Genomic DNA, 23842 nt, shown 5'->3' with positions numbered 1-23842 from the left:
CTTTTGTTACGTCATCGGGATTGCATTTACGAGCGCTGTCCCGATCCCAACTATCATTGGCGTCACTAAACGTCTCTGTCACAACAGATCGAAGCGAGAGCGAGTCTAGATATTAAAATTTGACCAATCCAAAGCCTCAAGCTTTGTGTCAGATTGAATCGAGTTTTGAACTGCGTTCTGCAATAAAGACCTTAGTGTCTTATCAGAATGAGACTTCCCATATCCGCTTTGGATTCCGTTAGAAAAATACATTTTCTTTATTGACGCGATAATCGGACTTGGCGACCCTTTTGTTACGTCATCGGGATTGCATTTACGAGCGCTGTCCCGATCCCAACTATCATTGGCGTCACTAAACGTCTCTGTCACAACAGATCGAAGCGAGAGCGAGTCTAGATATTAAAATTTGACCAATCCAAAGCCTCAAGCTTTGTGTCAGATTGAATCGAGTTTTGAACTGCGTTCTGCAATAAAGACCTTAGTGTCTTATCAGAATGAGACTTCCCATATCCGCTTTGGATTCCGTTAGAAAAATACATTTTCTTTATTGACGCGATAATCGGACTTGGCGACCCTTTTGTTACGTCATCGGGATTGCATTTATAGTTCCAAAATACTGAACTGTCCTATGCATGACATTGACAGTGGGGCGCCACCGTCAATACCGGATCGCTGGTTCCGATTTTTGCCATGTTGGAAACCATATAGTTGAACGATGGTAGCGCCCCCCTGTCATTGAGTTTGGTGGGACAGTTCAGCGTGGGTCATCTATACGAACGCTGTCCCGATCCCAACTATCGTTGGCGTCACTAAACGTCTCTGTCACAACAGATCGAAGCGAGAGCGAAAGCGCGGGCAACGTATTGCCTTGACTCTGCCGTATTTATAGACAACTCTCGTCTGTATTGGCCTGTTTCCGGTTAGCTTCGGAAAGGGATGCCTTTGGAAGATAAAACTTGACTTTATTATCGTAATGGTTGACCTTTAAAATGAGAATTAGTCGGAGCTAGCAACGGAAGATAGCAAGATCCGCAAGTTTATGAATTTCCTAGGAAATTAAGAAGATGTGTACAACAATCAAATGCTATAGGTATAGAAACGAAACATAAAACACAAATTGTCCACCGTATTTAAAAAAAAACGTACAATTTATATTTGTTGGGCAATTAATAGTATCTAGTACCTACCTACCTACATTGCATGTGCAAACAGCTCAAACTTGTAAAATAAATTATACTACTACAAAAACCAACCCGACCCGAAACGGCGAAGCTGCAGGAAGTTCATTAAACAGAAAGTCAAAATCATTGGAAGAAAATATGGAAGAAGGAATGACCTTAGACCTTCCTGGGCCCAAAATAATCATGCCGTCAGTCAGAACGACGAATAATGAACAAAAGTTGCACCGACTTCTTGGCCACATTAATGTCAATCTTTATGACGTATTGTCTAGGACCAAAATGTTTAACTGCCCCCCTAGACAAAACGCACTTGTTGATCGAATCGAAAATCGAATCCGTCAAAACTCCATACAAAAAAGGGGCTTTTCGACCACTTTTCGACTGGTTTGCGATTATAATTTGCACTTTGTCTAGACCCACTGGACTGCCAACTGAGTTCAATTTAAGTAACGAAGAATGCAATGTTTGTGCGGAGGTTAAAAGATCTCCTATAGAATCTGTGTATATTTGAAAATTATAAATAACTTGAAAAAATCTGTGTCGTAATAAAAGCGTCAAATATTCTAGAAGTGATTCACATGTATGTATTCGACAAAATGAGGTCCAGTAAAAAGGGGGAACAAAATATGTTATCACTTGTGTTATTAATGATATTAGTGAGATATTTAAACATTTTAAAATGTTTGTTGCTCATGTGGAACACAGGGAAGAAAGTCAAGAATATAACATGGGACAATCGCCATGAGTATGTGGGATTTGAGGACCATCCACGATAAGGAAGCTCCTTCCGAGCGGGTGCTGTGCTCGGGGACCAAGGTCCAATTATTATCATCTCAGTTTTCTATTTATACTTAGTTAGGAAAAAAACTTTGTCACCGCGATGCAGGTTTGTAGGCGCGGTGGCGTGTGCCATAGTAAGGTAGGTGTCAGCGCCATCTGTCGGTTGATGACTGTAGTGGCGTGTTGATAGATGTCGCCACAAGTATTTATATGGAGATTTTTTAAGATTTACAAATAAAAAAAGAATAAATATTCATACTGGTAATAGCACCACTGGAGTAGGCATCAGATAGGTATAGCTATAGCAATGTCATTACAGATCTGACTAGGAAAATGTGCTCAGATGCTGATGTGACAATGTTCTACTGGCCCGAGTGTGTGTGATAATAACGAACTCCTTTTACATAGGTAAATAGAGAATCCATCCACGCAGTTTTTGTGATACGAAAACCCTCATAAAGCATCAAGAACATTGTTTTTAAAATCAAATAAACGCGGTCGCCCTTTAATTTACGCGTAAAAAACGTCAGCAAAATGTCTGTGTGGCATTTCTAGCTGACCTCCCGCGGAAAGGTTTCATTTTGCGAATAATACGAGAGAGGCAATTACGGAGTTGAGCTGAGTTCGCTCTGTTCAGGGTATACAGGGTGTACTCGTAGTAGGTACGACATTGGCGGTTTGTGGTTGGCTGCGATATCGGATTAATCGTGATTCGTCATCTATATCTATAAAAGCAAAAGGTCACTTTTTGTCACTATTGACTGACTCACTCACTCATCACGAAATCTCAGAAACTACAAGTGGGGGTTCCTTTAGTTTAGAGCTTAGGTGCTCACTAAGAACGGATTTTACGAAACTCCACCCTTCCCTTTTTCACCTAAGATGATTCGTATGACGTTTCGAGTTTGAAAGTTAAAGAGATGTCACATAACTAAACCATAGCGATTTATCTATCGATTTTTTTCTAAGAGTTAGTAAAACCTACTTTTAGAGAAATATTTTGTATAGGTGTTATTTAACAAAAAACATGTTTTTTTAAATTACAATTATTGTAACAATGTAACATCATTGCATGCATTACTTGTTTATGTAAAGTTGTGTTGTTGGTAGATCTTTGTCAATAAATAATAAATAATAATAATAATAATAACAATTTTTTATTGATAATATTCAAATTCCATGGACTTCGTGTTAAAAAAAACGATTCCTAAAAAGTACTGGTTCTGTTTCTTTAAATTAAAAACTATTAATTTATTTTCAATGCGTTTATTAAAGTCAACAATCAAAAAATATAGTTGATTTTTGTGATGTTTTTAATAACTAAGTATTCACTGCAATCGATTAATGAATCGCACAAATAATCGATTTTGTTATACATCAAATACCTCAGCACTAAATCTATTCCGTTTCACACATTGCGTAGGTACATTAAATAAAAAATATTTTTACATCGTATTTAATCGAAATATAATCAATAGACTCAGATTTTACTATATATTTCAAGACAAGTAGTTATTATTTTTTTATATTGCTAATAAAATGCAAATATTTTTTCAAAAATATTCTGCGTATGTAGTACCTATGCGTAATATGGATAACCTTGAAGTGTCATACGGATCATCTTAGGTGAAATGAACTTTAGAGGGGTAAAACGGGGTCTACGCGTACCTACTTCGTTCTTCAGTCAAGCTTTGGTAAAACAGAAATTAGAAAAGACGGATTCAGCTTTGAAGCCTTTGTCGCTCTTCCTACGACGAATTTTCATCTCCCTAACCTAGTTATTTATTTAAACGATTTAGACGTGAAAATGTAAAAATATAAGTAGGTACCTAGACTAGATAAGTATAATTTTATGCAAGGTAATAACAGTTATTTAAATAAAACTAGTCATATTTATGGATAAAGCTTTATATCGCAACACAAGCAGCCCCTCAACGACAAAGGAAAACTCCGTTTTAGAAAGAAGTTTCCTTTCGCCAACGATTTCGTTACGCAACGTGAATACTGACCTCCATTGTAAGTAACATAGACGCCGATATTTAGGTTTGTTTGTAAATAAGCCTAACAAAAAGATCCTGACTAGATATTATTAAACACAATATGTATAAATAACATTAAAAATGAAATGCAATTAGTTAATTAAGCATGATAAAATGTTAAAACTTCTGGTCTCAGCTCAGCGAAATAGCTGTGCAAAAGATTTTCCTGCCACTCAATACTTAAGAGCGTACATAGGTACAACATTAGTAACATGGTGGTGACTGAGCAGTGGCGGCGTAGCATGGGTTGGCACCCGGGGCGATCACCCCCCCCCCCCCCCCAGGATTTTGGGGTTACCTACCGATTCGAAGATTGAAAGACAATCGCACCCCCCACCACCCCGTATCAATGCAAAGACCGCAGATTTGCCATGCAGATGTGCCAGTGAGTACTAATCTGCGCGATTTGTGTCACCCCCTGATGCTTGGCACCCGGGGCGGACCGCCCCCACCGCCCCCCCCTTACGCCGCTACTGTGACTGAGTTTCTTGTGCTGCTTCTTCTCAGCACTGGTCCATTTATTGTCCCGAAGCAGTGGTAGGGTTAATACTGGGACGTGTAAAAGTGCTTTTTAAAAGCCTATTTGCAAAAATAAATGAGTTTTATGACTTTTTTATTATGTAGGTTGGTAATAGAAGGTAAAGCGTTATAGTAAGGTTTATTTTGTAAAGTAGGCAGTTGACGGTGACAATCGAAGCAGGCCATCCATCATGACCGCAGCAGGAAACCCTCGATCCGTCTGCTAAGGCAGGAAATTGCGTGACAGCGTGAGGTAGCAATTTGGGTATAGCGTATAACTTTGGGCCATAGCAATTTAACGTAGACATGGGTACTTAGCAGTACTATTAATTATACTATGACTTAGCTCAGTAAGAACTCAATCATTTATACATCTGGATATCGCCAGATTGTTTTACGGATCGACTGTGCGACGGCTTTCTTAGCTTCACCGGGCAATAGGTGAGCGCAGATGGCTCTCAACCTCAAAGGATATCGCCAAGAGTTTATACATCTGGCGCATCACTCTGCATCCATAACCACATATCGAGTCAACTCTTGGCGTATAGAAATTGATTGAATTGTAACTATTTTTTTTTTGTGGTTCTACCTACTTGATGTTAAGATATAATGTAAGAAGAAAGAAATAAGATAACTTAGACAGGAGCTTTTGTGTAACTTACAGATAAAATAAGTTCGTGCAACACTTAATTATGTTCTAAACACGGCAGCAGAATTTTTCAGGAAAGACATCCCAAAACCTCGAGTTATACCCAATGGCAATCTAATGGAAAACAGTAAGTTCAAATAGCACATTTTAGGTGGTCTTATCGCTAAAAAGGACAATGCTAGTAGATTTAAAATAGGTTTAACACTAACGTCCACTAGCACGTGTTTCGCTAGTAATGACTCATGGGTATGCCCACTCGCTGTACGTAGAATCGCGTGCCCCGACCCGCCCCGTTCGACTGGCCTACGCTGAACTGACGCCTACATAGCCGAAGAAGCTATTTTTACAAGCTTTCACACTAACTGAAAAAATGTTTGGTGTTTCAATTCAAAGTTTTCGTTGCTGACTTACATAAAAAGACTATTAAGAGGGTGATACCTGTAATTAAACTGAAATAGAGATACCTAGTTAAGTTTAAACTCGCTCACTACGAATGGTTTTCCCAATTTAAGCAACATTTGTAAAGGTATTTTTTAATAGACAAAGTAGTTTCGGTAGGTAATTTTGTTAATTTTCTTCATGTCATAATATGAAAAACAATAATTTTTACCTACAATTTTAGTTTCGCTTGGCGATTGAAGCTAATCATGTAGGTACCTATGTTCTTTTCACTCCAAGAACTTCTATGGTAAATGCCTTTCTTAACTGACTGTAATCTAATGTAGGTAGGTATGCACTGAATCAGAATACTAGCTTTGGTTTGTAAGAACAACTACACAAGGTGTCGCAGTGTTCACCTTGATTTATGTGACGTCGTATGTATGTATGTAGGTACATTTACCGGGTATTATTTAATTTCGAGTTCGTTCGTTCGTTCGTTTCAGCCAAATGACGTCCACTGCTGGACAAAGGCCTCCCCCAAGGTTTTCCACAATGAACGGTCCTGCGCTGCCCGCATCCAGGCTCTTCCCGCGACCTTTACCAGATCGTCGGTCCACCTAGTAGGAGGCCTGCCCACGCTACGTCTTCCAGCCCGTTAATTTCGAGTAAGAAGTAGATTTTCATCAATAAAATCCTGATTGGCATAAGTTGTGGATTAAAAAAAAAGTTGTATAATAAATGTATATGGACCGTACTACTACTCTTTAAATCTATTACATAAATGGCTTTTGCCCATAGCGTGTAGGTATAGTTTAAAGCAGAAAATGATTTGCCAAAACGCTAGCACGCATCAATACATTTTCCTAATAGATGTAGGCAGCGTGAAAAATGTTTCCCAACAAGATTGATGATTTTTCCTAATACAGCCGACCTTTGACGGCCGCTTCGTTGTAAAGAAGGGCAGCAGGTTCACTCTTATTGCGATTTAAAGCCCAATAGTGGGCCTGGGGGTAGACGCGGAGGTTTTAGTGGGCATATTTTGCGAATGGCAACTCTCAATAAAGATTTGCGTGATGCAACTCTGTCGCGAAAAAAGTTAACTTTTACAAGTATCAACCTGAATGATTATGTAACAACACCAGCGAGATTTCCAGCATTCGAACTACATAAAGCTATTATTTTTCAAGTCTTTTTCTTCCTAGATCTTGCCAGCGGACTTTTAAACTTTTGTCCATTAGTGTTGCTGCAGTATTCCTTTTAAATACATAGGTAACAGATCTAAGCGTGACCTTTCTGTAGCTATGTTTATTATGGTAAGCATGACCGCCCTTGGTATAAACAAATTTAAATTAAATGTTAAAACTAAACTGAAATACTTACTTATGAAAACCTTGACCTTCCCTCGTAGTTAGAAAAAAGCATTACAGAATTAAAAATAAAAATAAGTATGATTTGGACATCGTAGCATTTAAGACGAATATGACAGACTAGCTGTGCCCGCGACTTGCAAACCCGTTTTCGCAACATTTTTCATTTTTTCTCTGCACCTATTACTCGTAGCGTGATGGTATATAGCCTTCCTCGATAAATGGGCTATCTAACACTGAAATAATTTTTCAAATCGGACCGGTAGTTCCTGAGATTAGCGCGTTCAAGTAAACAATCAAACTCTTCAGCTTTATAATATTAGTATAGATAGTACCACTTTTAGTTCTAGTTAAGCTGGTTAGTAATAAAATAAATGTAATTAAGCGCTCGTAAACGAAAACAAGTTACTTACATCTAAAACTTAGTAGGTAAGTTTAATACGACATGACGAGTAAGTGGAAGAAACTGAAAAGGATTATAATTTAAGCTGACACATTAAGTAACACGCAGAGGGCTTTTTTCATACATCTATAGATACATATACCTGATTATACCTATCTAAATATATAAAACTCAAAGGTGACTGACTGACTGACATAGTGATCTATCAACGCACAGCCCAAACCACTGGACGGATCGGGCTGACTAGATGTAATGACGTAGGCATCCGCTAAGAAAGGATTTTATGAAACTGCACCCCTAAGGGGGTAAAACGGGATCCAAGCGTACGAAGTCGCGGGCAGCCGCTATAGTTTGACATAATCTTTGTGGATTGTATCCACGTTAAGTAGGTACTTAACCGTATGGCTTTCTGTATTAAAATTTTGCAGTACCTACTTGATGTAAATAATATTGATTTGTTGAATGTACCTATGTACGAAATGAGTCGCCATTCTTTAAACCTTGACCCAAGTCTGAAAGTCTGCTCACTCGCTGGAAAGGCAAGAACATAATATATTCACCTTACTTAAGGACATACTGTTTAGAAGGCGTGGCCGCGGATACTTAGACCGTTATCATTTCTTGGAAAACTTTCCACTTTCAAGAAAAGTTATTATGCGTATACGAGTAAAAGTATTTATGGTGAGTTTAATTTAGATTGGTTTTGACACTTATTTGGTTTTTGTATCACTTATTTTATTTCATTTCTAATTTTGAAGCCTGGTGATAGTGATGATACTTGAACGGTGGAGGGGTCGGACGGATAATATTCTCTAAATAATAAATTGATGACATTGCATATTATGCATACGTTGGCGTAATTACAAAGTAATCTTCACCGGTATGAATAATAAGAACTATAAAGTGGTAATATTCAACATTACTATTTTGAGGTCAGGTTGCATAAGATAGGTAATTCATTCTTGGGGAAATGTATTACCATATTTAACAAAATACCACACAACCTTGTCGAATTGCCAATAAACAAATTTAAGATACATATAAAAAATACCCTTATGTCCAAAGGGTACTACAAGGTTCGAGACTATATTGATGACAAGGATGCGTGGTCAGTTCAGTCTGCACATATTTGATGTACTTAAATTTGACTATTCTTACCGTTAGATAATTCCTGGCAATAAGTGGTGACTGAGTTTGTTCCGGCGTTTCTTCTCAGCACTTGCCATATGTTTGTCTCGAAGCGCTGGTAGGGCCCAAAAGATAAGGAGACATGTAAAGTGCCCCATAAGGGCTACCTTTTCTTTTTTTATTATTTTCTATTGACGTTCATAAGTGCCACTTGTGGTCTAAACTGAATAAATATTTTTTGATTTTGATTTTGATTTTGATTTTGAGGCACTTGTGGCGTTAAGTACCTACTTACCAGGCACATTAGCATTAGAGTTCACTAATTGAAGGTATGTCGACTATTTTTATGGCTCGTCACTAATATGGAATTAATAGGTTGATTAGCCCTTTTTTACGCTGAAATAAAATCTAATTCCGTTAACTATTTGTTCGTCAAATATAAAATACGCTTGTAAACAACGTGTTATTAACATTTAAAGGTAGATTAGGTAGATATGTTAACAATGCTAGCAATAAATCATATATCATGGGATTCGCCGATTATGCAGCAATATTCCTAGGTTTTTATTCATGGTTAATAGTGAGCACAAAGTAGATGAGAACAGTCCACGCTATACATATAAGTGCAGATAGTTAGGTATACAATACTGTATACCTAACGTGACCATACGTCCCGCACATATCAATTAATACAGCATAATTAATTGATATTTATTGTTTCAACGACGACAACTAATGCTGAGTTGCACCACCTAACTTTGACCGTAACTAAAGATAACCGGTGTTTTTGTATCGGTTTGATATATTTTTACGTTTGTTAAAGTGAGATGGTGCAACCCAGCCTTAATCCTTGTTTTTGTGTAAGTGGCGTAAAGTCTTCGTGTGAGTAAATTTTTCGAAATTTCAAACTCAATTGTGTGTGTAATAAACTAATAAGCGTGTCCCGTAATGCTTTAACCACACCAACGCAACGCGTGCAGTGTGCTTACCATGAGTTTACGTTAGGTGTGCTCGCTAGCGAATACGTCAAAAAACTCTATGAAGATTTTATTTCTTGAAAGTAGCCGCTAGAGGCGCTGCACAATATGTCATACACTTTATGTCATTTTTTTACGTAGTCGCTAGCGAGCACACCTAACGTAAACTCATGGTAAGCACACTGATCGAATGACAGGTCGCGTGAACTGTCATAAGTCGCGCGACCTGTGGCCTTTTTTCGCGCCGGCGATGGCGATCTGCACGCGTTGGTGTGGTTGAAGCTTAAGAGTAGCATAGACTCACAATCTTGGTGTTAAGGTGCATCAGCTCCCGCTCGGTCACCCGCCGCCGCGCGGTCTCCATTTGCTGCTGTCGGTATTGGTTATACTTGAACAGCAAATACATCCCGGGCAGCGCCAACACCACGAACGGGCGCATCAACCCCGACGGCGAACTGCGCTGCGGCATCTTAACATCATAACCTACACCCGGCCCAACACACCTAACCACCTCACGGACATAGCGTTCGAGAACGCAGTAACGACACTTAACGCACTAGCTTGGAAGATTTCGTACTTAATATCACTTAATTAGTCTACCGCTACGGGGTTTCTAAATTTAATAATTGGATTATTGCTTTTTAATAGACCTAATTATTTACATGCTACTTTTCAGCTTCCCGCCATATTTTCGACCTGAAACAAAAGAGAAACATTTCAAAAACTTAATTACTTTATTTACTTTTACAATTGCTAAAAATAATCTCTAGTAGTTTAATCGATACAAAAATATAGGACACAAGACACTCACAATATGTCTCATATTGAAAATTATACGTAAAAGTCCATACTTTATCAATTTTGCAAACCAAGACTGACTGCTAACTTATCACTAAATTGTACAAATGATTATAATAATTTAGTGCTTTACTCACAAAGGGAATTAATTTTGAAATCATTGTGATAATAAATTCAGTCTCTGTATTGATGACTACCAAACCTTATTGACAAAATTTATAATAGCAACTGACTCAACGTTATTCTGCCTCTTGACAAGAATAGTACCTTTATCCTGATCTTCCAGCAACAGGACAATTTATGAGCATAATTTGGGTAATTTTGCCAAAAATAGGTTAATAAGTGTACGTAATGCAGATGTATACAGAAGACTTGCTCTTTGGCCAGTGGTATGATGAAAGTGAGATGGCGTTATGTCAAGAATCAAGCAAATAATTTCTGCACTCTGCACCTATACCGTCTGACTGACTGACGTTACATATTTCAACACACAACCAGCATGACTGCAGAGCCGGAGCTACCATATGGCTTGTTGGGCTTCAGCCCAGGGCTCCGTGGATTCAAGGGGCCAGCTAAGACAAGTAAAAAAAAAAATATTTTGCTGTCTCATTTTTTTTCTATACTTTACCTTAAACTCTGCATGAGTGGCAGAAATCATCAAGTATTTAAACAATAGTTAAAGAAGAATCCGCTCATGATTATTTACTGCACTTTCCAAACGTTTGTCTCTAAGCGCTGGTAGGGCAAAAAGAGTTTTTCACGTTTCAGGCTTCTTAGGGGGCGTCCATAAATTACGTGAGACAATTTTGGCTATTTTTCAACCCCCCCGCCCCCCTTGGTGAGATTTGGTGAGATTTTGCCTGACCCCCTCCCCCACCCCCAAATCTCACGTGATATTAAAAAGAATCCGAAATTTAATAGTTTTGGAGTAATATAACTGAGAAACATTTTTTTTGTGTGCTTTAACGTTGTCGCTAACGAGTGCATCAAAAAGATCTATAAAGTTGAAGATTTTAGTTCTTGAAAGTATCTGCTAGGGACGCTGTACAATCATCATACATTTAATGTATGTAATTTTTTACGCAGTCGCTAGCGGATGACGATTGATGTAAAGTCGCACTAAGCTAGGGTTGCCATACGTCCCCGTACGCCGGGACATGTCCCCGTTTGAAGCATGGTGTCCTGGCGTCCCGGCCGATAAGCAATTTGTCCCCGTTTAAAAATCATAGTTATTTAATAGAGGGCTGGACTTGGTAAACAGTAATATACCTACGTAGAAATAAACGCGACTAACTAGCTAGGCTAATGAGGCTAATCGTACGTTGATAGAACGACGTAAGCGCTGACACTTAGTCTTGTCCGTTCACGTTTCACGAAAAGAGAAAGGCACGGGACAAATAATGTGTACTTTAAATCAAATCAAATCAAATCAGTTTATTTGCGTGAAAAGTGGTCTACAAGTTCTTACAATATTAAGATGTCCGCACAGTCCACCAGAAGCTGGCATGCAAATATTGTTAACATTATATTTATAACATTAAAAAATTACATTTTGGTTTTTAATTAATAACTTTTACAAGTCTATTTCAGATTCTAGGTACTCATTTACAGAATAATAACATTTAGCTTTTAGCCAATTCGTTAATTTCTTTTTGAATATGTTAAGAGGAAGTTCAGTTAGTGAGTACGGCAACTTATTATATATTTTTATGCAGGTTGGGTAACAGTTCCTTTTATAAAATTGGGTATGCATTTTGGGCAGCAATAGCTTTCCCCTGTGCCTTATTGATTTGACTGCATAGTCATCCTTATTCACAAATAAATGTGGATATGTTTTTACGAAAACACAGCAGTCTAGTATGTACATTGAAGGAAGAGAAAGCAAATTTAGTTTTGGGAATAACTGCCTGCATGAAGTTTGAGGTGAAACCCTACATATAGCACGAATACACCGTTTCTGTGAGATGAAAGCTCTGGGCATATCAACAGAATTACCCCAGAGTAGTAAGCCATATTTGAGATTAGATGCTACATATCCGTGATACGCCATTAATGCAGCTTTTTGATGTATTTGATTCGTTAAGCGCCATAGAGCATAAGAAAATCTGTTTAGTTTTTTACATACTTTTTCTACATGCTGTTTCCAGGAACACTGATTGTCTATAATGAAACCCAAGAAATTAACTGTTTTCGATTCTGTTATAGGTATGTTCTCCATTAATTAGTATGTCAAGTGTATTATCTTTTTGCTTTCGATTGTAAAAATTTAGGTATTTAGTTTTATTAATATTTATATGTAGGTTATTCCATTCAAGCCAATTAACTATATGCGTAACAGTATTGTTAATGTCTTTGTTGTAATTTTGAGAGTGGCATCTTGATATTACTACTGATATATCATCAGCGAACAGATAACAATGATGATCAGTTACTGTAGGTAAGTCATTTATATAGATTATAAACAACAGTGGCCCCAAGATAGTTCCCTGTGGAACGCCAACATTGTTAACAGAAACTATGGATTTTGAATTTGTTTCTTCTTTGCTAGTGTTTAAAGATTTGACTTGTACGTATTGGCGGCGATTATGAAGATAAGATTTAAGCCAATCAAGTGCCGTGCCTCTTAAACCATATTTGTCGCATTTTTGCAGGAGAATTTCATGAGAAACAAAGTCAAATGCCTTGCTCATGTCAAAAAATATAGCTGTAGCATCTATACCTTTATCAATACACTCTGTTACGTTTTTTATTAAGTTAAAAGTTGCAAGCGTAGTGGATTTACCCTTACGAAATCCATTTTGTCTATTAGTTAAAATGTTGTGTTTTTCGAGAAATTTATAGATCCTTGTATGCAATGCTTTTTCAAAAACTTTAGCCAACACGGGTATTAAAGCAATTGGTCTATAGTTATCCATTTTATCTCTTTCATCTTTTTTATGTATGGGATATATGACCGACAATTTCAGTTTTTCAGGAAAACTGCCCTCAGGAATATTAAATTAAAAGACATTTTGAACAAAGAGTTGGAAGGAATCGGTTGCCCTGCGCACATTCTTCATAATACAGCCTCCACTGCCGCTGATGTAATGTCCATCGATGTGGAGTCCATGGTACTAAAAATTTACAAATATTTTTCTTAGACTTAAATTAGACTAAGAAGCTTCCTAACCGCTGGATTTTATATTTGTTGATTAATTTATTATATTTTGTACTAATAAAAAAAATGCCATGCATAAACGAGGATATACATATACAACGAGTGCAATAAATAAATAAATAAAAAAAAAAAAAAAATATTTGATGATTATATTTTGTGTTAATTTAAAAAATAACAATGCCATGCATAGTTGAGAATGTTATATTTATTTTGTTGTTGATTATATTTTGTGTTTATTAAAAAAATAACATTGTGATAATTTTATGTTTGTTGATTACATACCCCCTTACTAATAATGGTTGTATAGTGGCGGTATAGCTATACAATGTTTTGTCCTTATCTGTCAAATTCAAATGTCACAATGACAGATAAGGTCAAAAGATTGTATAGCTATACCACCGCTATACAACCATTATTAGTAAGACTAAGGGGGAACGTGTGCTAATTAAAAAATGTTGACAGATACTTAATACTTTGGTTAATGTTGATTAATACCTATTGTTGTAATAAAAGCTCCTTTTTTCTACCTTTAATAGTTTTTCTTTAAATGTCCCCGTCTGAGTCCCCACACTTATGGCAACCCTACACTAAGCCCACTGATTACGAATAGATCCAGAAAAACACGTGTAGTGACAGCGGTTAGTACTAGGGTCACATTGTTTTTTTACAGAAGTACCTAGTCTAATTGTTCCTTTCTACAAAATCACTAATAATCTAGCAAAATCGATTTTGATAAAAAAAGAACTTGTTTTATAATTTTCTTAATTTCGTCATTTATTCTGCATTTTAGTATTCACACATGCAGACGGAAGCATTTTTAGTTTTATTTGTTTAGACTGTATAGAATAAAATGACATTATCATCATACAAATATCATTTTTTAGTCCTGACAAGGAACCCTTATAGTTTTAGATATGTCTGGCTGTCTGTCTGTCCGAGGTTTTGCTTGGAAACTATTGGCACTAGGGAGCTGTAATTTTGTAGAGGTATGTATATTAATCACGCCGACAAAACGGTAGAACAAAATTTAAAAAAAAATTTTTTTTAGGGTAGTTAGCTCCCCTACATGTAAAGTGGGGATGATTTTTTTTTCTTCTTCTACCCATCGTGTGGGGTATCGTTGGATAGGTCTTTTAAAATGGCTTAGGGGTTTCTAAGACCATTTTTCGATTTAGGGATCCGTTTGCAAAATGTTAAAGTATAAAGTACCAATTTTTGTCCGAGTAGGGCGTCCCCCCCGCTAAAAACTAAACTGTTGGCTTGATAAATTCAAGATTCAAGATTATAGTGCTTTTTATGAACTTTCAAGGAAAACTATAGCGGTTAAGATAGATCAGTTAGTTCAAGAGTAATAGTCGTTTTACTCGTGTATTAGGTATAACATTTCAAACCTAATAAAAATTCCTTAGAAGAAAATATTAAATGTGACTTTAGATGAAGTAATTGCTTACTTCTGAAATATATTGTGATAACGACGGACAACTACGGAACCCTACACTGCGCGTGGCACGACACGCACTTGGCCAATTTTTTTACTTAAGATTCAACCCAGTTTTCTGGCAAACTCTATTTCTCTATTTCTTGTGGAAAAAAATACGTGATATTTCCCGAGACCCCCCCTCTCCCCCACGTGAGATTTAGTGAGGTTTTTGTTGACCCCCTCCCCCCCCTAAAAGCCTCACGTAATTTATGGACGCCCCCTTAAGGGCAACCGTAAATTTTTTTCAAGAGTCTTTACTTAATTACGAGTACATATTTTAAAGACAGTAGGTAATGCCTTGAAAAAGAGGCTGACAATAGTGACTGAGTTTCTTGCGCTGCTCCTTCTCTGCACTGGCACATTTTATTGTCCCAAAGCAGTGGTAGGGTTAATACTGGGACGTGTAAAAGTGCTTTTTAAAAGCCTTGCAAAAATAAATTAGTTTGTATGAGTTTTCTAACCAAATAAAGAAATTGTTTACTTGACTTTGTTAACGGCTACCTACATCGGCACTACTGTACTCCCTCATATTTTTATGGGACATCTGGGATGATTGATGACCACCCGGGAGCATTTAATAGGTTATTTTCGTAGGCCGTTTATAGATCGTAATGTAATGTTGCAAGGTTGATTTGGAATGAGATCGTGTTTGTGTTGTTTGGTGGAGATTAACTGCAGAATATTGGAATTCTTATTTGCAAAATCGCACAGATTCGGTATTAATGTTAACATTTTTTTTGTTTCTGTGCCTCGAAACAATTAGGTATTATGCTTTCTTTCAAACTAAAATCATATTATGCTATTTTTCGGTAAACATCAGAATATAATGTCTTTCTCTTTTGGTACACCAAAATCAATCAAAGTATGTCATTGGGTCATCATCACAAATCACACGAACAGACAAAACTTTAATGTTTAAAGGTAAAACAAATTAGTAGGTTTTGTTGTAATAGCGTTAAAGAAAAAGGGCAATACGAACGAACGTGTATTCGAGTTCGGTTTGTCTTCGCTAGTCGATATTTACGAGCGATTGATCGCAAAAAGTCGCGGTTGTCGATCAAACACGAGTAGGGCTACCATACATCCGGGATTTTCCGGACCTATAGGGTTTTTCCGAACCTTATAGACTTAGTTGGGCTTGTCTATTATTTCAGTTTTCACTTGAGTCGTCAATTTTATCCATAAGTACTAATAGACATAGTCATAGGCCTGCCAATGCTTTCCATGTTGCCCGGTTGGTAGCGGCCTGAAACGAACGAATGAACAATAATATCCGTATTTTATAAAACGTGGTATAAAATTATTATAGGCAATCGTGTTGGCAAAATAATGACGTCATTAACCTTACGAAATCTATGGAAGAATATGTTTTTGGCAACTCTTAATAGGACATCGTGATTGACGCTGCTCGCTGTTGTCCCTTTACAATCAATACAGTGGACCCTTCAGATGGTAACCCTAGCCGATGGTAGCAGGACAACAAGCGGCGCCGGCACCGGTTGCCACGAGGGGTGCTCTTTCAATGAAACCGAAATTAAATAAGATTCCTGTAGAAGTAGTAGGTACTTTCTCACCACAAGATCACGCACGCATCAGTGTCCGAATTTTGTGTTATTTATAAACAGGTTCTTATAGCTGACACATTAAAAATTCGTAAATTTTGATCAAGAAGGCTAGTTAATCCTACCAATCACAACGAAACACGGGAAAGTATCTAATATTTGGGAAATTGCAAGGAAAGTGTGCCTCCTAGGGTGAAAATTTTAATGAATTGACAATGATTGAAGTCAAACAAAACAACTGGGTTAAATCGATTGTAACGTAAGGGAGGTTAACATACATGACTTGACTTGTCTCATGTTTTGCTTGTCCCGACAAAGAAAAAAAGAGTATAAGAGATAAACATCACTGAAATATTTTCAACTAAATCTACCCATCCTTAAGTATCCCCATCTCACTGTTCAAAGCATTTGGGTTTCATTGGAGGCCAAGCTGTGGATCCTGGCCTTACAGGACTTGCCAAGATGGGAAAGTGTGGTGGGATGAGTCCCGTTATTAAAAGGACTTCCAATAACAAAACCAAAGGCTGATTGAGTGGCCTTGTCGTGTGCTCTTATTTCGTTTTCGAACCTTTAAAACACCAGTTATTCAATAAGAAAACTCAGTGTACCCTGTACATGCATCTAAAATCCATATCGGTAAGTTAGTTAGGTATTCATCGAATGTAGGACGGCAGCGGTTATTGGCATACCCCATGTTATTGACTTCAACTGATCCTCGCCGATAACCGCCAATGGCCGTTTTACCTGAAACTGCTGGAACGTGGGTTATATCGTGCTAATGCGAAACAGAGCGGCAATGATGGATTATAATTTTTCTTTTTAATAATGGCTACAAAATAAAATCCGTTTCATCTTTTGCTTTTATTTATTTGATCAAGAAAATAAATATTTTTTTTGTCTCAAATGGGCAATATGCTCCGAGGGAACGTCACAGTGACCGGGTTCGATCTATTTTGTGCCACTATGTTACAATTCCACTTCCAGTCTTGCATTCATAAATTTTGTATAGTATCTTTGAGGGGTATCTAGGTCTTAGTAGGTATATTTGCACAGGTTTTTGATGAGTTGGTGAATTAAGACCCCGATTTTCTTCAATCCATACCAGCACCACCTATTACGCTACTAACGCGAAGCTATAGGTTACTAGTATCTTTATTCTTTTTTTAATTTTTTTTTCACCGTGTCCTCTTGCTTGTACTTAAATGCAAAGTCACGATCATGCATATCTTGTAACTAACGAGGGAAGATAGGTAAGAAAATGGTGTCAAGTTTTTCCACTTTTGTTGTGGAATCTGCGTGGATTTCATTTCGCTCAAAAACAATCGTTTAACTTCGATTTGCAAACGCAGTTTATATTAAAAAATTGCCAATACCTCAATATTGAGGAAAATTTAAAAAACTTCAGGTTTACTTTCAGGAAAAACCTTCTGACTCATCTTTTCAGCTCTTGTCAATCCTTTTCCACTCTGCATGTCAGACGGCATATCAAGCTTAACACTGCAGCACGTTATGTTCTTGTAACAGTACGATTTTCCAATAAAAAAGCCTTTGCTTTCGAACTTTTCCGATGAACTGGCCACTGTTTTCCGAACAAAATGCCCGCCGCGAACAAAACAACATGCACTAGTAAAGTTTGCGGCTTGATTAAACTAAATCCAATAGATTTGCTAACTGAGCTTTGTGTTGGAGTTATTGTTGTTTAGTTAAATTCAATTAAATGGTCCATGCTTTGTTACGTAAGTCTGAACTTGGATATTTACAATAATTTATTGTAAACGTAATAAATAAAATAACGTGTCGGTTTGTACCTATACCTACCTAATCTCATTAAAAATCAGAGGACATGTATCTTAGACTGCATCTCACTTAAAGGTGTTTGTTCGTTTCAGCCGAAAGACGTCCACTTCTGGACAAAGGCCTCCCCCAAGGATTTCCAAGTAGACCGATCCTGCGCCGCTCGCATCCAGGCACCTCCCGCGACCTTCACCAGATTGTCGGTCCACCTAGTGGGAGGCCTGCCCACGCTACGTCTTCCGGCTCGTGGTCGCCACTCAAGAACTATCCTGCCCCAGCGGCCATCAGCTCTACGAGCTATGTGCCCCACCCACTGCCACTTGATTTTAGCGATTCTGCGGGCTATGTCAGTCACTCTGGTTCTCTTAAGGGTGTGATTGCAGTCAAATTCCTACTTTGTTCAGCATTAAAAAAATTAAACGTAGGTATGCAATTTTTTGGACATACCTATAAAATGGGTCATTTATTTTTAAAAGTTACCAGTACAAATTTTCGTAATTGGACTTTCATTTTTATTATCGATCCCTTTAATCATTTCCAACGTTTCATATTACGTTCATAATATTATGATGAAATTGTTAGTTTCTTTTTATTTCACCGTCTCGATTACTCGATAAACTTGGGTTTGATTCTTGTGGTTGTAACGAGGCCACGTCCCGACTGACTGACATCGCCTTAATTACTCTTTGTGCGTTTCCATTCAGTTTCCTGTTCCCGCGAACGCTATTTGCGACTCCATTCAGCCGTGTTTAGTTCTGTCAGAAGGCCATTAACTACACAATGTTGGAAGAAACCTCCAATCATAGCTAGCTACCTAGATTTTACTTGGTACTACAACCAAGTCATAAAATCTATGTTAATATCTCCCTATACCGCGATAGTGTGGTCTGTGTGGTGTACCATGTACCTATGTACCTACCCACAGAACAGAAATTACTGTTCTGTGTTTGTATCTACTTAAGTGTTTTTGTGTCTAAAAAACAAAGAATGCAAAAATTAAGCTTAGGGTTGCCCTGAAAGAGCTTTTACGTGTCTCATATCTTTTTGCTTTACAGAACTCGAGACAAATATTTGGCAAGGGCTTAGAATGTAATCAAACGTGGTTTATTAATTATGTAACCTTCTTTTGAATTAAAATAATTTCTTTTACGGTAAAATGGTAGTACCTACCACCTAAAGAATGTCTACTAGAAACTACATCTAATAGGCATTACCTACATAGTTTGTTTATTTTCGTTTACTTCATAAATTGGCATAACTAGGAGCTGAGCTCTCAGCTTTAAAAGCTTGTTAAACTCAAGGAAATTGATTACCACAACCTATTAGGTGCCAACCGAGCTATATGCCTCTCCGCTGGAGAACTTAAGGCTCCAGGTTACTTCATTTAACACATAGGTACGTGAAAACCATCTAGATAATCTTGGTTAAGAACTTTGAATTTACCTGAACCATTAGATTAGCTTATAGGAGGCCTGAAATACCTTTTAGGCCAGAATTCAGTAATTTTTTTGCTGAATCCAGTAATATATCGATGGTTCAACTAATGTTTAGATCGATAGTGTTTACAAAGACATTTGCAATTTCCTATGAATTGTTGTCCTGTTCATCCAAATCTTCGACTTTTCCTGTCAGATTCTCCATAACTTTCTTTCTTATAAACCGTACTTACACCCTGATTACGAACATAACAAAGAGAAGTGCGCCAAATCGCTGTCGACGCATCCCCAAGTGATGCTCAGTCCTGTCATAGCAGTAGCAATTGACTTTCCATAATGAAACTTGGAAGATTATCTACGGCTTCTTCAAGACCTTACCATTTCGAGCAGTTGAGCTCATAGTGTCAACACCTTTTCTAAAAATTTTCAAGGAGGCTCTTGATAGTGCTATGTTTACGTAAGTATCGGCATTTCTTGAGATCTTTTTCATGAGTCACCCAATATTTTACCGGCGAAGGTTTACAAGAGAATCAGTCTTCGCGATTCCCTTATTTGAATAACTAACTCCCCCCTTAATGAACGTCCCATTACACAATGACCTTCAAGAAGAAATCGCCGTACCCATAAGTTTAATGATTCGACAAATGTAATACAATTTGCTGAATGATTTCCCCGCCGGTCGTCACGCGAGCCACATTTCGCCATAGCAAGTCCACATACCCAACCTGGCATTTACCAAGGGCAACCTCCGACCTTATACAAAGTTCTGCGACCCAACTCACCTTAACAAAACAATTGCACTCCCCACTGGTGACGAAAGGAAGACACTACGGGCAGCTAATTTCACGAGTTCCTCACACACTACAAAGGTAATAGGGCTAAATTGACATGTTACGGCTTAGCACAGCGTTTTTACGACATTCCTGGGAGCGTTTTATTGATAAGTTCCGCGGCGATTTCGGGGAGCGAGCGGACGGCGGGCGAGCGCGCAACCCGGCGCGCCGCCTTCTCTGGACTGGCTGCGAGCGAGCATTGCCAAGCGTATTCGCGCACGCGCTCTGGACCCAGGATCGGCCGAAACTAGCCCCGGCCCTGCCTCCACCGGGGCACAACCGCTCCCCGTCACATCCACGACAATAAACCTTAAAACTATCACGCGACATGCCATATTCACACGCGAGCCGCTGGACAGTTCCACCGTTCTGCAAACCTGCTTGCGTGTGCCGCACTGCACACCACGGTAATTAAATATATGTTTGACAATACTGGAGGCTGTGCTCTCCTGATGACGTCAATGTGCGGAGCGGAGATGAGCGCGTTGAGACGTTTTCAAAATAGATGGCAAGTAAACAGAACGTTATGTTCGGCTTCGAGGTAGAAAGGTAGGTTTTGCGTCAATTTATGTCAGAAGTGTTGAACGTCACCCAATTTTCAGCATAATTTTCCTAACTTTATAACTCCAAATATTGTGTATTTTCATTGCTGTGTCAAAGCAGTGCCTCTTGCTCTTTGAGGTATCCTACGGAAGACCACCGTCGTGCTCGTGGTGACCCTTGCGTCCTCGACATGATGCAGAGTGGATGCCCTTTTAGTGAAACGCTTGTTATTTTACTTAGATTTTGTTTGGTTTTGTCGATGTTGTTTTGTGGCATTAGGTGTGATTTTAGTTTGTCATCATCATTCGTGCTTTACACGTCTCAAAATTATTGATCTCCAAAAAATAAGCGTTTGCTTTTAGTGCAATGAAAATATGGAAAACTCGAGAAAATTCAGAAATAAGAAACTCAGCATAGGCTTATTCATACAACCTGAAAGGATTATAGTCGTTCCAGCTTCAGAATCCTTCCTAAATATAGTCTGATGTGATTTTAACTTCCTTTGATTGTTTCGAATTATCGAAACTCGTTAACGACGCTGACGTCACAACTTTTAACTCTCACCTCACCAGAAGTTATTTTAACTATAACCGTGAGTGAATACCTGAACCTGAACTCTCGTGGATGGAAATACATCGACTATTTAAATACGACCCAGTTTGAATGAAAACGAAAGTGATCTACTACTATTTGGTACGAATGAAGCAATTAACTATGCTAATATTATCTGTTTGAAAAGCGCTTGAAATGCCTAATTGGTAGATAAATTACTAATGGATGAATTTTAAAACTTTGATAGTGTTTGGTTAATAATAATAATTCATGGTTTTATTTATGTTAGTTGTTATTTAATTAGTCATGTATCAAATTCCATTATTACAACATCATACAGCTGCAGTTGTTGGTTCATTTTTTATTTTGCATCTGCAATAACCGTTGCCTTCCGGGGTAGCTTCAGGTTTGCCGCCTCCAAGTGCTGGAATGACTTGCCACCGCCATTACGTCGTCTGCAAACATTGTACAATTTTAAAAAGAAATACCGGGAACACATTTTTAACGAACAAACACTGGAGTAGGTTACTTGTATCCTTACCTAAAGGTTTCAGACGATCAAGCATGGAAGTGGGCAAGACGATCGAGACTGCTTTAGCCTGACATCACTACTTGAAAATTGACTTTTTTTTTTTCTTTTCTCCGGACATACTATTTGTAACACCATTATAACACCATATTAAATACTTGTTTCATGATTATTATTTTAATTCTAATGACATCATAACCATATATTTGACACTAATTGAAATTGAATTATATGTTTAGACGACCAATACTGCTGGAATTTATTTATTTTTTATTTTATTTTTTGTTTGTGGGTACGCGTGTAACGCTCTGAACAATATGGGATGAACTAAATTGTCTAATCGCGCGCAATCAATCACTCGATTGCACAAACCGGTTTTGCGGGCGTCGAGACACTCTTTACGAATATTACACATTAACACAATATTACTTTACCATTACTACACACACACCTATACAAACAGTTTTATCTTTTTATTAGTATTCTTTTCATTAGTATTCTTAATAAACGTAGTCTTATCATCCTTATCGATTTACCGCCTTTTGTATTTATCTGTGCACTAATATTACTATTTATGTATGTTTATCTAGTCTAGACAATTTTATGCAGCTTAGTATTTTATTTATTTTACCAATAGTCCGTGACCCTCACTCGGCATGGGGCACACTGAAAACCAGCGCCGTGGCCTTCGTCACCGTGGGCCACGGCATATGCTGAGTGGGGTCCCGTTGCAGTGGGCATCTTGTTGGTGGATGGGTGGCACTGCTCAGTTTACTCTTGTTTTTATTTTTTCTTCTTCCATTATTATGTGCCACTGTCATGTCTATGTAATTGCCTGTATTTGTGTGATGTCCATTGTAATAAATGTGTCTTTCTTTCTTTCTTTCTTTCAATAAAATAAAAAAAAAATGTAATTTTGAGTAAAAGAAAAGTAATTTTACTCGTCTCCTAAGTATTTTTTTTTACTTATAACCAGTATCGTAATTTCAATTTTGTTTTCCAACCTTCGATAGCTCAGTTGGTAGAGCGGTGGACTGTAGAAGGCAAAAGTTTAAAGACATCCATAGGTCGCTGGTTCAAATCCGGCTCGAAGGAAATTTTTTGTAACTTTTTATTATGAAAAGGTTTTTTTTCTTTCACATAATACACATAACTATGTTTACCTTTTTTACTGTCTCTATTTCACACATAGATTAATATAATTTACAAATTAATAATGATCACATTACAAACCCGGTAAAAAGCATTAAAGGTATTATTATTTTGGTAAATTAACGCTGTTGATCTGTTCTTTGTCATTAATTGAACGGTTTGTTCAAATTTTTATCGTATTTCTGTAATAATATTGTTTTAAAATAGTAATAATATAGTAATTAATTGCCATGTTTAAATAAAGGGGCAGCAAGGTTCTGGAATGGAGGCCGCGCGTACCGGAAAACGCAGTGTGGGACGTCCACCTATTAACCCATTATAGACTGAGTTTTTTTAAAGTGACAGATTTTTGTTTTTTTGAAATATGTTCATAATTATGGTCTACATAATGCTATACAAGCATTAAAAAATTTATCAGACCTGTAATCTAGAAAAAAACTGCTGGTACCATATGGTACCGCTAGCCTCTTACCGTGTCAGTCGGTTAAAACATAACTTTATCATGGACTTTATAAAAATAGGGTAAATTATATATTTTATTATTATTATAATGTGTATTAATATACAAGCAAATAACAGAAG

At 37.5% G+C, this 23842-nt stretch overlaps 1 protein-coding gene and 1 non-coding gene across 2 annotated transcripts in view; one reads left to right on the top strand and one right to left on the bottom strand.

Annotated features, from left to right (window-relative positions):
* LOC135078700 (mucin-12) overlaps positions 1-20651 on the bottom strand; it is a 72013-nt gene extending 51362 nt beyond the window's left edge. The window contains exons 1-2 of the mRNA XM_063973247.1: positions 20434-20651; positions 9729-10120 (exon numbers count right to left, since the gene is read on the bottom strand). Coding sequence (XP_063829317.1) covers positions 9729-9893 — 165 coding nt within the window. The 5' untranslated portion in view covers positions 9894-10120; positions 20434-20651. The remainder of the gene's footprint in view (positions 1-9728; positions 10121-20433) is intronic.
* Positions 20652-23111: 2460 nt separating this feature from the next.
* Positions 23112-23203, top strand: Trnay-gua (transfer RNA tyrosine (anticodon GUA)). Its single transcript is given in 2 exon segments — positions 23112-23148; positions 23168-23203. It is a non-coding gene; the product is annotated as a tRNA-Tyr (tRNA).
* Positions 23204-23842: the final 639 nt, after the last annotated feature.

The sequence above is a fragment of the Ostrinia nubilalis genome, chromosome 15, assembly GCF_963855985.1.
Source record: "Ostrinia nubilalis chromosome 15, ilOstNubi1.1, whole genome shotgun sequence".
Taxonomy (NCBI): domain Eukaryota; kingdom Metazoa; phylum Arthropoda; class Insecta; order Lepidoptera; family Crambidae; genus Ostrinia; species Ostrinia nubilalis.
This window is presented reverse-complemented; position numbering and strand designations above follow the sequence as displayed.